Raw genomic sequence first — 11311 nt, 5'->3', positions numbered from 1 at the left:
ACTTCAGCAACAGCATCGAAACCTTATGACCATTGTACAATTTGGGCGAAAAAGTATCTGCGCCAATTGAGGTTCGGAAAGCAGTGATAAAAATAGCACAAGAAAACAAAATCGCGAAACATCAAATTGTTTATTGTGGGATCAAGTATTGGCAAAGCTCCAGCGCAAGAAAGTTGCAAAAATAAAAACATTATAAAAAGTTGAATATACGATAACGATGCTCAGATACACTTACAAATTGTACAACCAAATTTATATGTATGTACTTCCCAGTTCACCGAATAAATACAAGCACTGATTAATTTCTTTTGTTTTAACAAATTTTTACAATGGTAATACATTTTACAAGGCAGTTTAAAATAATTACCCATGTAGTTTGGTCTTTTAAGGTCTAAGGTCTTTTCAGTTATTTGGCTATAAAGTTATGGTAGATCAAGGTATCACTGTACCACTGTTAGTGAAGCGAAATAAACCCTTGAAGTGAGTGTAAAATGAAACATCAGTTTGGAAATTGCTCGTGTGAATTTAGTTATGCACGATATTTCACGCAATTGAAGCGATTCGCATGTTGCCATTCATTCATTCATTCAATTGAAGAAAGAGGCATTGAATGAAGATTGCTTCGAAGGGAAAAAATATGTTTTAGCTATTTAAGTTTAATAAATTTCAATGTTTCTAGATGCTTTACTTTAATTTTCACTTTAATTGAAATCGCACAACCAGCGTAAAAGCTTACAGTTTTGCAGCCTCTGGTCTGGGCACTCAACGTCAAGCCGACACACCCACAAATTTCTATACCCCCTCATCAAACACACACACAAGCCCCCAGAAACGCCGAAGGTCAATGAAAGTAAATAAAATCGAAAGTTTTGCTCGGACTGATAAGCGAAACAGAGGCACGTGTCGCACATATAACATAAATCAAATAAAAGCATTGGAAAGACCAGAGCTGAAAAGCTTTTGCCGGCGTCACTGGAACTCTAGATACAATATATAATGTGCTAACCATATGGTTGATAGCTAGCAGAGCTACTTGTAGAGAACTTGTTTTGATCTAGCAGAGTTGTCGCGGCTTTAAAAGAATTATTTTCGTACGGAGTCCGTAAAAGTGCGAGTTTTTTTAATATACTGATATCTATTTTAGTTTCTTAAAGATTTTTAAATTATATACAAAAGTAATATTAATAGTTTTTATTTAAGATCAGACTTTTATAGCTACTTATTGTTTAAAATATTGAACTTTTCCAAACAAATAAATAAGTAATTAATAGATACAAAGATAAGCTTGGAAATAGTTATACTATATAAATTGGCTCATTTAGTGTAGCCGACAACCCTCGAGCGGCCGCTGGAATGAGCTGAAAATAAGCGACCTTCCAACAGCAGGGAGCAGTGTGCTTCTGACAGCGGTCCGATCACGTAGAACTTGCGCAGTTTCAGCCGTATCCCCTTAGACTTCTTAGACCAACAGGTGGGTGAGATCTAGTGGCTGGTTGCCCATTCGTTGTGATTGCATAACACTGTAGAACTTTTCGCAGCCATGTCGCTCCGTGTGATGTCCCCCGCTATGCTGAATGCCTGGAGCCAGACCCTCGTGAGGGCCATGTCCACCCAGGGCGGAGCCAAGAACATCGGCTTCGTGGGTCTGGGCAACATGGGCGCCAACATGGCCAGCAACTTGATCAAGGCCGGCCACAAGCTGCATGTCTTCGATATCTCCAAGCCCGCCTGCGAGGGTCTGGCCGCCAAGGGAGCCACCGTCTACGCGAAGACCTCGGAGCTGGCCAAGAACTCGGACTTTGTGATCACCATGCTGCCGAACAACGCCATTGTGGATGCCTCCTACGATGAGATGACTGCCGATGGCGTCAACAAGGACACCATCTTCATTGACTCGTCGACGATCTCGCCGGATTTGGTCAAGTCGCTGCAGAAGAAGATCAGCGCCAAGGGAGCCCGGTTCATCGATGCACCCGTTTCCGGCGGAGTTCCCGGCGCCGAGCAGGCCACCCTCACCTTCATGGTGGGTGGAACCGAGGCGGAGTACAATGCCGTCAAGGCCGTCCTGGAGTGCATGGGCAAGAAGATCACCCACTGCGGCGTCTATGGCATGGGCCAGGCCGCCAAGCTGTGCAACAACATGATGCTGGCCATTTCGATGATCGGTGTTTCGGAGGCCATGAATCTGGCGGTGCGCCAGGGTCTCGATGCCAATGTCTTCGCAGAGATCATCAACTCATCCACCGGACGCTGCTGGGCCTCGGAGATCTACAACCCCGTGCCCGGAGTGTGCCCCACTGCCCCAGCCAACAGGGACTACGCCGGCGGTTTCTCCTCGGCCCTGATCACCAAGGATCTGGGTCTGGCCTCCGGAGTGGCCAACGCCTCCAACTCACCCATCCCGCTGGGATCTCTGGCCCACAAGGTCTACCAGTCGCTGTGCGATAAGGGTCTGGGCAACAAGGACTTCTCCGTGGTATACGACCTGATGAAGAAGGAGAAGTTCAGCGTTTAGGTTACTTACAGACTACAGGTTGTGGTGGCCACAACCACGTCACGTCCACATCCAAACCAGTCCTGCATTTAAATATAGCACTAAGTTCCCTCTATTTCGATTTCTATTGTGCCTGTTCCCTATTCTATGCAAATTATACGTAAAATAAAGACGTATCGTATTGAGTGAAAAAGTTCCATGCTGTTGCGTAATCGTGGGCTGGTCTGATTAGGTCTGGGAATCGTCTGACGAACGGAACTCCGAGTGCTGATAAGCACCTACAAAAAGCATCTGGGTTGGTTTATTTTATTGCCAGTTTTGAGTCCCCTGCAAATACAATTCCCGATTAGGGGTTATCTCCAGCACTCGTGGCATTAGATTCCACATGGAGATCGTTTTTAATTCATAAAGCTTGCCAGGTAAACAGAGCATCGAGTCGAGCAAAACAAACAACATTGAAAGATCCCAATGGAAATTATGGCGTGGTTATCAAAAGCTCACGGATTGAGAAGCACTGGCGGAATGTTTCGCACAGCAATGTTAGGTGCGTAGAACAAAAGCTTACAGTTTGAGCAGCTCTTTGTTGGCATACTTTTTGAGATGGGTACAATCTAATAAGAAAAGATGTAAAGATATAAGCATATGCATTATAAATTCTCACACATGTTTAAGTGTTAATATTTGTTTACCGAAAAAATGGGGATTCGTTGAGATAAGTAGTGGAACCACTCTGATAAGCCATATCAAAGAGGGGTGTTTATTTAAGTGGCTAGTTCGACACTCACACATATCAGCTTTTATCTTCTAATAATTTTCTGCAACAGAAAGCTTAATTGGCAAGTAAACAGAGGACCGAGAAAAACAAACAATGATAAAAATACGATACATTGGCAGTGGCAACTGCAGAATCTGCATGCGGACATTTACAGCTCTACAGTTTTAGCATCACTCCGCACAGTGGTCAATGTATTTTTCGAAGCGACTTATTTTGAGCGAAATCCGAAAAATACTTTTTGTTTTATTATTTTTACAATCATATATATATATTTAAAAATAACAAACTTAACTTAGGTGCTAATTAATTAATTGAGTTGGTATGTATGTATATAAAAACTTTGTTGTTGCTCTTTTTGTGGGGTATAAATAGTTCAACTATCTAAAATGTATCAAATCGATCAATCGGAGTGGGTAATATAGCAATTAATTTATATATATTTGTATGGCTGGGCCGGGGCCTTTCAAGAGCTGATTATCCTAGACAAAGTTAATAAATATAAGCTTTAGAAAATGTTTTGAACAATCTTTCCGAGTGAAATAATTACAAACAATTTGGTTAGGATAAGGCTTAATTAGGTATATATGTAAAGGTATATAATGAAAAAGCGTCCTTAAACGAGTCGAGTGCAATCGAATGGTAAATTGTAAATGGAGTTTGGGGGAAACTTCTGTGCGGTACGGAGCTTCCGTGGGTTAAGTCACATTAAGTAGTAAGCCTAGTTGCAAAATTCTTTGAAAATATCACAAATTGAAATACACAATAAATAATTAATCGCATTTGGATTCGCGCAAAAGGAATCTGGTAGTTAGCAATTTGAGTTTTGGTAAATATTCGAATAGATCTTTGAGAGAGGTTACCTTAGGTACATGCAATGTTTCAATAGATTCCTAGTTATATCCGCTATCATTGTGTATGTACATAATCGCTTTGTGTAAATAGTTTGAGTTCTGCGCACATATACATTAATATTCTCATTTTCTGTTTGTATATATATATATAATTGTATTAAAATAAGTAAAGCAATTTTGTGCTGCATAATTGAGTCAAGGTGAATTGCGTATGTTGTTTCCTTCTATGGGTGGAACTGGTTGACTTCGATTCTTAACTAGCTAACTAACTTTGGTGTCTAATTGAATTCGCTATGGCTCAGACTGAGGCTCTTGGCCTGGCCAAACTTGTGCTTCAACTGGCTGGTGTTGGCCCGGAAGCGCTGCATCAGCTGCTGCTGCCTTCCGCCGTATCCGGTTCCGCTTCCTCCTGCTGCTCCTCCTAGAGCGCTGGACTGCAGCGGCGAAAGGGACGCCATTGCCGCATCAGCGCTGGTTATGGACTATGATCCTTTTAGTTTCTTCTTGGGATTGTTGCGCGTCTGATCGGTGGGTGCCGATGGTGGCAGCTCTCGATATTGATTCTGAAATTAACATTATTATTATTTATAGTAAAGACAGATAGTTAATGAACCACTTACAATCTCCTCATTATCTGGCACTCGCGATAGGAAGTCCAATAGCTCGTTGTTGGGAATGGTATTGGGTCTCAGCAAACGTCTGGAGAACTTCATCAGGCCCCAGAAGAGCAGCAGCCAGCGGAGTGGGACAAAATGCAGGACAAGAATGGCGCCCAATAGCAAAACCACAGCCAGCCAGGTCAGTTCGGGGACGGAAAAGTTGAATGTGCTGGAGATTACAAAGTATTCATATAGGCTGTGATACATCTCATAAATAACAATCAATTTTACTTCATGGTGCTCTCGCCTAACGAAGCCAGGTAGCCGATGGTATTCTGTACCGTTTGGGAGACTTCTTGAATGGCCTGTAATCTCTCCTTGATGGACTTCTTTTCCTCCTTCTCCTTGTCATCATCATCATCTTCATCGTACTCATAGTCGTAGTGAGCAGCTGCATCAGTGGAGCCTGTTATAAGGCGAACCAGCCAGTTTCTAAATGGAAATTGATAAGTATTGGGATCTCTCTTAATCTCTTATTTAATTACTTACTTAAGTATGATGAGCAGCAGAACTAGAGGTACTGTCTCCAGATCACCATAGACACAGGCGACTATCCATAAGACGAAAGCTATGCTGGATCGCACAGGAGATTCCCACTCGAAACAGCTCCTTTAAGAAACAGACAGTGAATTATAAACAAATGGTAGGTGAAACCATTTACTCACTGGACATAGCGCGCTGCATCCAGGATATCCATGATTATCTCCTTGAGTCTATTGACGTTGCGCAGAAAGAGCTGTCGCTTGAACTTGGCCTCCTGCTGGATGAGCTTTTCCTCCTTGGGCTGCAGGGCTCGACACACGGCACGGATCTCGCTCCAGACTACTGTCAGTTCCAGCTGAATCTGCGGTGAGTTTCCTTTGGCCCGCACACAGAGGTTCTTGTCCTTCAGCGTATACCAACGCTTGACTCCACTTTTGATCCTTAGGAGGGGAATGACTAGTTTGCCCAGGAACTCTACGCGATGGTCGCGATCCTCATCGAAGACGGTGATCTCTAGGACCTGCGTGATGTCTTTAACGTTGCTGCAAAGCGAATTTGATAATTTGTTTAGTAAGATTTTGCATTGTTAGAAGATTAGTGTTACTTACAAAGTAAATATCTTATTCCAATTAGGAGTGAGAGTTTTATACTCAGTTTGGGTTTGTAGGCGAGCGTTACCCAGTTCCAATACACAAAAGGGATCGGATTTTCCACCTATATCCGCTGCAGCCAGTCCAGTGGCTCCAAATACCTTTACAGTTAGGTGACCCACATCGCGGAGGTTTTGGAGGCATCTTAGGAATTTATATCTTTCCCTTAGCAATTGAGCCTCTCGAGGATCCTCCTTGAAGGCCTTCAGATCGCTGATCGTCTCCAAGGCAGTGGTTCCACTTATAGTGAGCATGAGATGGACTTCACCAGGGCAATCTTCTAGGGGCTTCCAAATGCCGTGCGTGTTTTCGCGCTGAAAAACGCTGAGGTCAATAATGGCTTTGCCATAGAGGGTGTTCCGGTTCCAAAGTGCGATCTCCAGGTTTTGATCTTCATCAAACAGGTGTAGGTCGAACTGCTCCAGCCAGCGCTCCGTCCAGGAAGACTTGCTCTTGTACTTCTCATTGCCCAATCTGAAAATAATAGCAATCGATTAACTTTATGATATCACTACCAGTTAATAGTGATCAACTTACCTGAATTTGAAGTGAGTATCATTCAACTTGCTGCCATCTTCAGCTAAGGGCAAATCCTTGGCTTTAACTAGCAGTATGGTGACTACTGAGCTCCAGATCTGTGACTTCAAACGCTTCGATGACTCAGCCAGCTTCGAGTTGCGCTGAAAGTGCTGCAAGACATCCGGAAAATAAGACTCGGCCACCTCCATGAGATCGTCGCATCCCTGCTCCAGCTGCTCCCGCAACTCCTCGTGCTGCCGCCTCACATGCTTGAGCACCATGCGAGGAGCCCGCTTGCAACCGGGCCAACTGTTGCCCAACATGATCCGCGCTCGAGAGCCCCAACTAAAGACAGACAGCAAATTACACAGGCCCCAATACAAAACCCAAAGCCGCACTTCGCTTTCGAAGCTCCAACGGTGACTAAAACCATTTGCGAGTGAGGTCTTGCGATTGCGAGAGAAATACATACACTAAGTGCAATATTACGAGGTATGCCGGACTAGAGATAATTGCTCTTACATATCATTATGAGTCACCTTTACACATGTCTGCTAACGCAGTGATAGGTAAACATTAGTTTACATTTAATTTAATGATTGATACGGATCAGCATTACTCATTTAATTAGTTTTTGCACTAATACGATTAACAAAATAAAGGTCTTCATTATTATTTTGAATATTATGAATAATTAAATTGACTTGTTAAGTTGATGGAGGCTATTAAAAATATTATATTATATTATTTTATTACATTATTGTTTCTATGCCTACAGTTAGCATTATCTTTTGTTCCATATTTCCATATTTATTTTTCGAATCTCTTGACCATAGGGTATTCAAACATCGACTTTCTCATAGTTCTATTTTTCGAAACGGGAAAATTCAGAGCCCCCTTTGTCATTTATTTGTTTTGGAGCGCCCTCGTTGAGAGATAACATGCAATACCAATGGCAGCTCAAGCTTTTATTTGTTGAGCCACTGCGATCGTGGCTCTCACCTCATGAAAGCTAGTCATGATGAGTTGCCATAGTTGGAAAACGGCTCAATTGTGCGGCTTCAGTTCGTGTTAGTTGCGGGCACTGGATCAAAGTTAATGCTTCGTGTGTGTCTATCCGAAAATAAAACCAGAAGCCATGTCAAACTGATTCCGCTGAGCCATAAATAAAGTTAGTGGGTAAGCAAGCGCTTATAAATAAAGGTGGGTTGTTTGTCGGAGCTAGTCGAGAGGCAATTAAGGGTGCCAGACAAAAGGTAGCGAGACAATCGCTTGGCTCACTGTGGAAAACCGCCGGGTGAAGGGCTGATTGATGGCCCAGACGAGAACCCCCACCATTAGCGCTCCCGAACAATGGAGTGTATATGGATTTATCGATGCCACTTACCATTTCCTTGTCCTCCTGACTGCGCGGCCACAGCGTCAAATTGATGAGTATCTCGCCCAAGCCACTTCCGCCGTTTCCGCTGGAATCGCACAGCTGCAGGTGGATGTCCTCGGCCTTGCCCAATTCCAATTGGGTTAAGTCTAGCTTGGCCGAGCCCATAAAATCGTCCTGCAGTCCCCAGTCGTAGTCGAAAACCTGATTGGAAAGCGTATCGAACGAGACAAAACGGAAATTCATTTTGATTGGATGAGATGGGGGCTTTTGGGAATTCGCTACACATTTTGGATATCTGACACTTCAAAAACTATTCGTTCCATGGCTGAAAATGGATTTGTGCAATAAAAAAGCTTCCTTCTGGCAGCGGTGGGATTCGAACCCACGCCTCCGAGGAGACTGGTGCCTTAAACCAGCGCCTTAGACCGCTCGGCCACGCTACCATGCTGACGGCCCGCGGCGGATTTCTTAACACATATTGCTGTCCTTATCTAGCCAAAACTAATTTTAACAGCACTAAGAACTTTAAGAACTTTAAGAAACCCATTTAATTTCATATCATCACAAAAGTTAGATTATGTTTCTTTAATTATGTTTTGGACACTGCAATAGAGAGCAAAATAGGCTAAAGTTCAAACAAGAATTATACCTTTGGAAAAATGAATCGAACAAGGAAATGATTATCAATCTAAATTCTTTATATTTTTTCTTATAACTAGTAATTATCTACTATCTTTGTTTTTTTTTATCGATATAATAGAACTACGGTTAAGTATGAACATAATTATTAGGATAATTGAAGCAATATATATGTTACATGCCACTCTTCTTTATATTACAGTGCATCAGCCACAACAACTGATTCCAATTATTCACTAAAATTTCTCTTTGTGTAAAACAATTGCCAACTTTTCTGAAGTGCCTGACAGGTCACCCCCAAACTTCCCCGGACTCACCTTGACGATAATCGGCTGGAAGGGGTCCTCGATGGGCACGATGAAGACCTCGTCCCACACGGGATTCAGGTCCCGGTGAATGGTGCGCGACTTGTGGAGAAGGCGGCCGCCGACCTTGAACTTGACATAAGGATCACTCAGTCCTGCGGCAGGGACGAAAGACAAAAGAAATTTCTCGCTGCAGTGCCAGTGCATTGTGACCAGTGCTTGATTAAGCACAAAGAAGTGGGCAGGATAATGGTAATGGTATGGGTATGGTAATTGTAATGGTGATGGGCAAAGGGCAGGGATGTGGGTGCTGGGATCTGCTCACCATTCTTGTCCATGGCCACCAGGTCACTGCCGGATTTGAGATGCACGCGCAGCTGAAAGAAGACGAATTGACGTAATTGGGCTTCGCGCTTGCGACGCAGCTCGTTGGCCTGATCGATTGCAGTTGCGTTATCATTTGCATTAATCAGTTAGTTAGAGTTGTGCAGCACAGCAAGTCGTTGGCAAAGCGATAATCGAAAATCGAAAATTTCAAAAAAAATTCCAGGAAATTTTAGTTAGTGCCATTGTGTAAAAGAAAAACTCGATAAAGTCAAGTGAAAACCAATTGATAAAAGGAGTGAAGCAAAGTAAGAGATGCCAGATGATACCACCAACCTGCAGGGCCTCCAGTTGCTGTTGGGTGGTCAATTCCGGTGGACTGCAGCCGGCCGAACCGTTCTCCGGATGCTCATCTATCCTGCCCTCCATGGAGCCCCCAAATCTCTGGATAACCTGCGCCATCTTGGCCGTGGCTCGAAATTCCCGGGCCAGTGGTGAGCCACCAATGGTGGTGCTGCGATGCCGAGGACTCTGGGTCACGGAGCTACTTTCGGAACTATAATCCGCCGCATAGTCGGTGCTCTCTTCGAGAAAATCACTGGGCGACTTGCGACCCAGACGATCTTTGCTCTTCGCGCGACTCCAGCGATGTCGAAGATTGTTGAAGAATCCGTGCGTCTTCTGCAGCACGCCCACGCCGCTGGCCACGCCCCCCGAACCGGCACCGGCCAACTGCTGGGCCACGGCACTCTTGGCCCTCTTCGGTGATATGTGCGGTGATTCACTGAGGTGGCAATCGTGACCATTCAACTCCGAGGCGGATTTGCTGAGATGCTTGCCCAGGCGCTGCGATTGCTGCAGGTTTGGCGAACCATGTGGCGAAATCCGGAGCGGCGGTGTGGATCCGCTGACGGTGGAGCTGCTGCCCGGTCGCTGCTGTTGATCCAACTCCACCTGATCCACCTGGTCAACGTATTGGATGCGTGCTGGAAGCAGGTGGGGAGATGGCAGAAGGGGAAAGTGTTAGTTCACCTGGCACGCAACTCCCACAATCGATTTAACAAAATTCCAGCAACCGATTGATAAATCATGTACTACGAAAATCAACACTCATACATATTTACCCTCCCCAATGCAATATTCGCGGAAAATTGAGTGTTTTCAGACGATTCAATTGCCACCCATGACATCACTGCTCTTTTGCGATTGTCTTAATTATAAAAATTACACAGAGCAATTGGAAAATGGTATGATTCTTTCCATTTGTTGATGTGGTCATCAAAAAGTAGAAAATAAGCCCCTACTTATAAAACCTAAATTGCTCATACGTACTATATAAGTTTTACAACCCGAAAAGTATGACATTTGTGTTTACATAAATGCCAGTCATTCGGAATTTAAGCTTTTATACTTTTAATATTATTCACATAAACTGCAAACACGGCATCGTAAAATCTTTTATGGGTCAATGAGAAAAATTTAGTTTAGAGTATATTTTGAATATTATTAAATTTACCACCTACTATAATAAAAACTAAATTCATCGAGTGCAAACTTTTGACACTTTGATTTACATAAATGTCAACTTGGATGTCTAATAAACTCGGAAGATAATGGTCGCTGCACTTAAAGAAGGGGATTTTTGTCCAAATTGCCAAGTCTCTCGACTTCGTGATAAATCATTGCTCATTTTGCTGTCATTTCTCAGCTTCCACACGCATTCCGCAGAAAAGTGACAGCCAGTTGGGTTCTATCAAGCTATATGTATTATGAACGAAGCTCGTTATATCCATCTTGCTATATACACTGGGTGTCCCACAATCTACCTGTGTCTGGGAATATTTTATTAATTCTGTGGCACAACACAGAGGCTTGTGGCCTCTCCGAGTTCTTCGAGGACTTGAAAGAGTTCGCGAGATGCAACGGTTGCATGACATGGCCAATACTCGCGGGGTAAATTGAAATGAATAATTGATTAGAGCACTCTTTGATTGCGTTAGCTGCACTTCACGGTACGTGTTATTTCATTTATTTATGGTGGATACAACAGCACGACACAAACGCTTAGTAAATGTATCAGATTTTGCAGAAATGTGATGGTCGCATAAGATATTCTCGCGATTTTCCAACGCGGAGCTTGGAGCGAACTGCACGCTGGCAGTGCCCCTAGAAGACTGCTTCGGATTCGGATTCGCTGTCTGGCGTTATGGTTCCATCACCACCACCAGCCC

The 11311-nt window shown here is 43.6% G+C and overlaps 2 protein-coding genes and 1 non-coding gene across 6 annotated transcripts; 1 reads left to right on the top strand and 2 right to left on the bottom strand.

Moving 5' to 3' along the window:
- Positions 1-1333: 1333 nt before the first annotated feature.
- LOC6735178 (probable 3-hydroxyisobutyrate dehydrogenase, mitochondrial) lies at positions 1334-2687 on the top strand. Of its 3 annotated transcripts, none has more exons than XM_016181599.3 (2): positions 1334-1471; positions 1527-2687. In XM_016181599.3, exon 2 carries the CDS (start codon positions 1541-1543, stop codon positions 2513-2515), a length of 975 nt encoding a protein of 324 aa, XP_016028462.1. In that variant the 5' UTR covers positions 1334-1471; positions 1527-1540; the 3' UTR covers positions 2516-2687. The 3 variants fall into 3 exon arrangements, with proteins under 3 accessions (XP_016028462.1, XP_016028461.1, XP_044778342.1); XM_016181598.3 differs by having other exon boundaries at positions 1360-1471; positions 1539-2687; XM_044922407.1 differs by lacking the exon at positions 1334-1471 and having other exon boundaries at positions 1555-1576; positions 1737-2687.
- Positions 2688-3679: 992 nt separating this feature from the next.
- Positions 3680-11244, bottom strand: LOC6735176 (multiple C2 and transmembrane domain-containing protein). 2 transcript variants are annotated; one of them, XM_039292404.2, is made up of 12 exons: positions 10907-11244; positions 9417-10066; positions 9082-9190; positions 8769-8911; positions 7819-8013; positions 6450-6601; positions 5871-6386; positions 5445-5804; positions 5269-5388; positions 5011-5211; positions 4741-4948; positions 3680-4683 (listed from the first exon to the last, which is right to left on the bottom strand). In XM_039292404.2, the coding sequence occupies exons 1-12, from the start codon at positions 11010-11012 to the stop codon at positions 4603-4605; spliced, it is 2841 nt and encodes a 946-aa protein (XP_039148338.1). In that variant the 5' UTR covers positions 11013-11244; the 3' UTR covers positions 3680-4602. The 2 variants fall into 2 exon arrangements, with proteins under 2 accessions (XP_039148338.1, XP_039148339.1); XM_039292405.2 differs by having other exon boundaries at positions 9082-9133.
- Trnal-aag lies at positions 8174-8255 on the bottom strand. The gene has a single exon. It is a non-coding gene; the product is annotated as a tRNA-Leu (tRNA).
- Positions 11245-11311: the final 67 nt, after the last annotated feature.

This window comes from Drosophila simulans, chromosome 2R (genome assembly GCF_016746395.2).
Source record: "Drosophila simulans strain w501 chromosome 2R, Prin_Dsim_3.1, whole genome shotgun sequence".
In the NCBI taxonomy this organism is placed as follows: Eukaryota; Metazoa; Arthropoda; class Insecta; order Diptera; family Drosophilidae; genus Drosophila; species Drosophila simulans.
The sequence above is the reverse complement of the archived record's forward strand: the minus strand, read 5'-3'. Positions and strand labels throughout refer to the sequence as shown.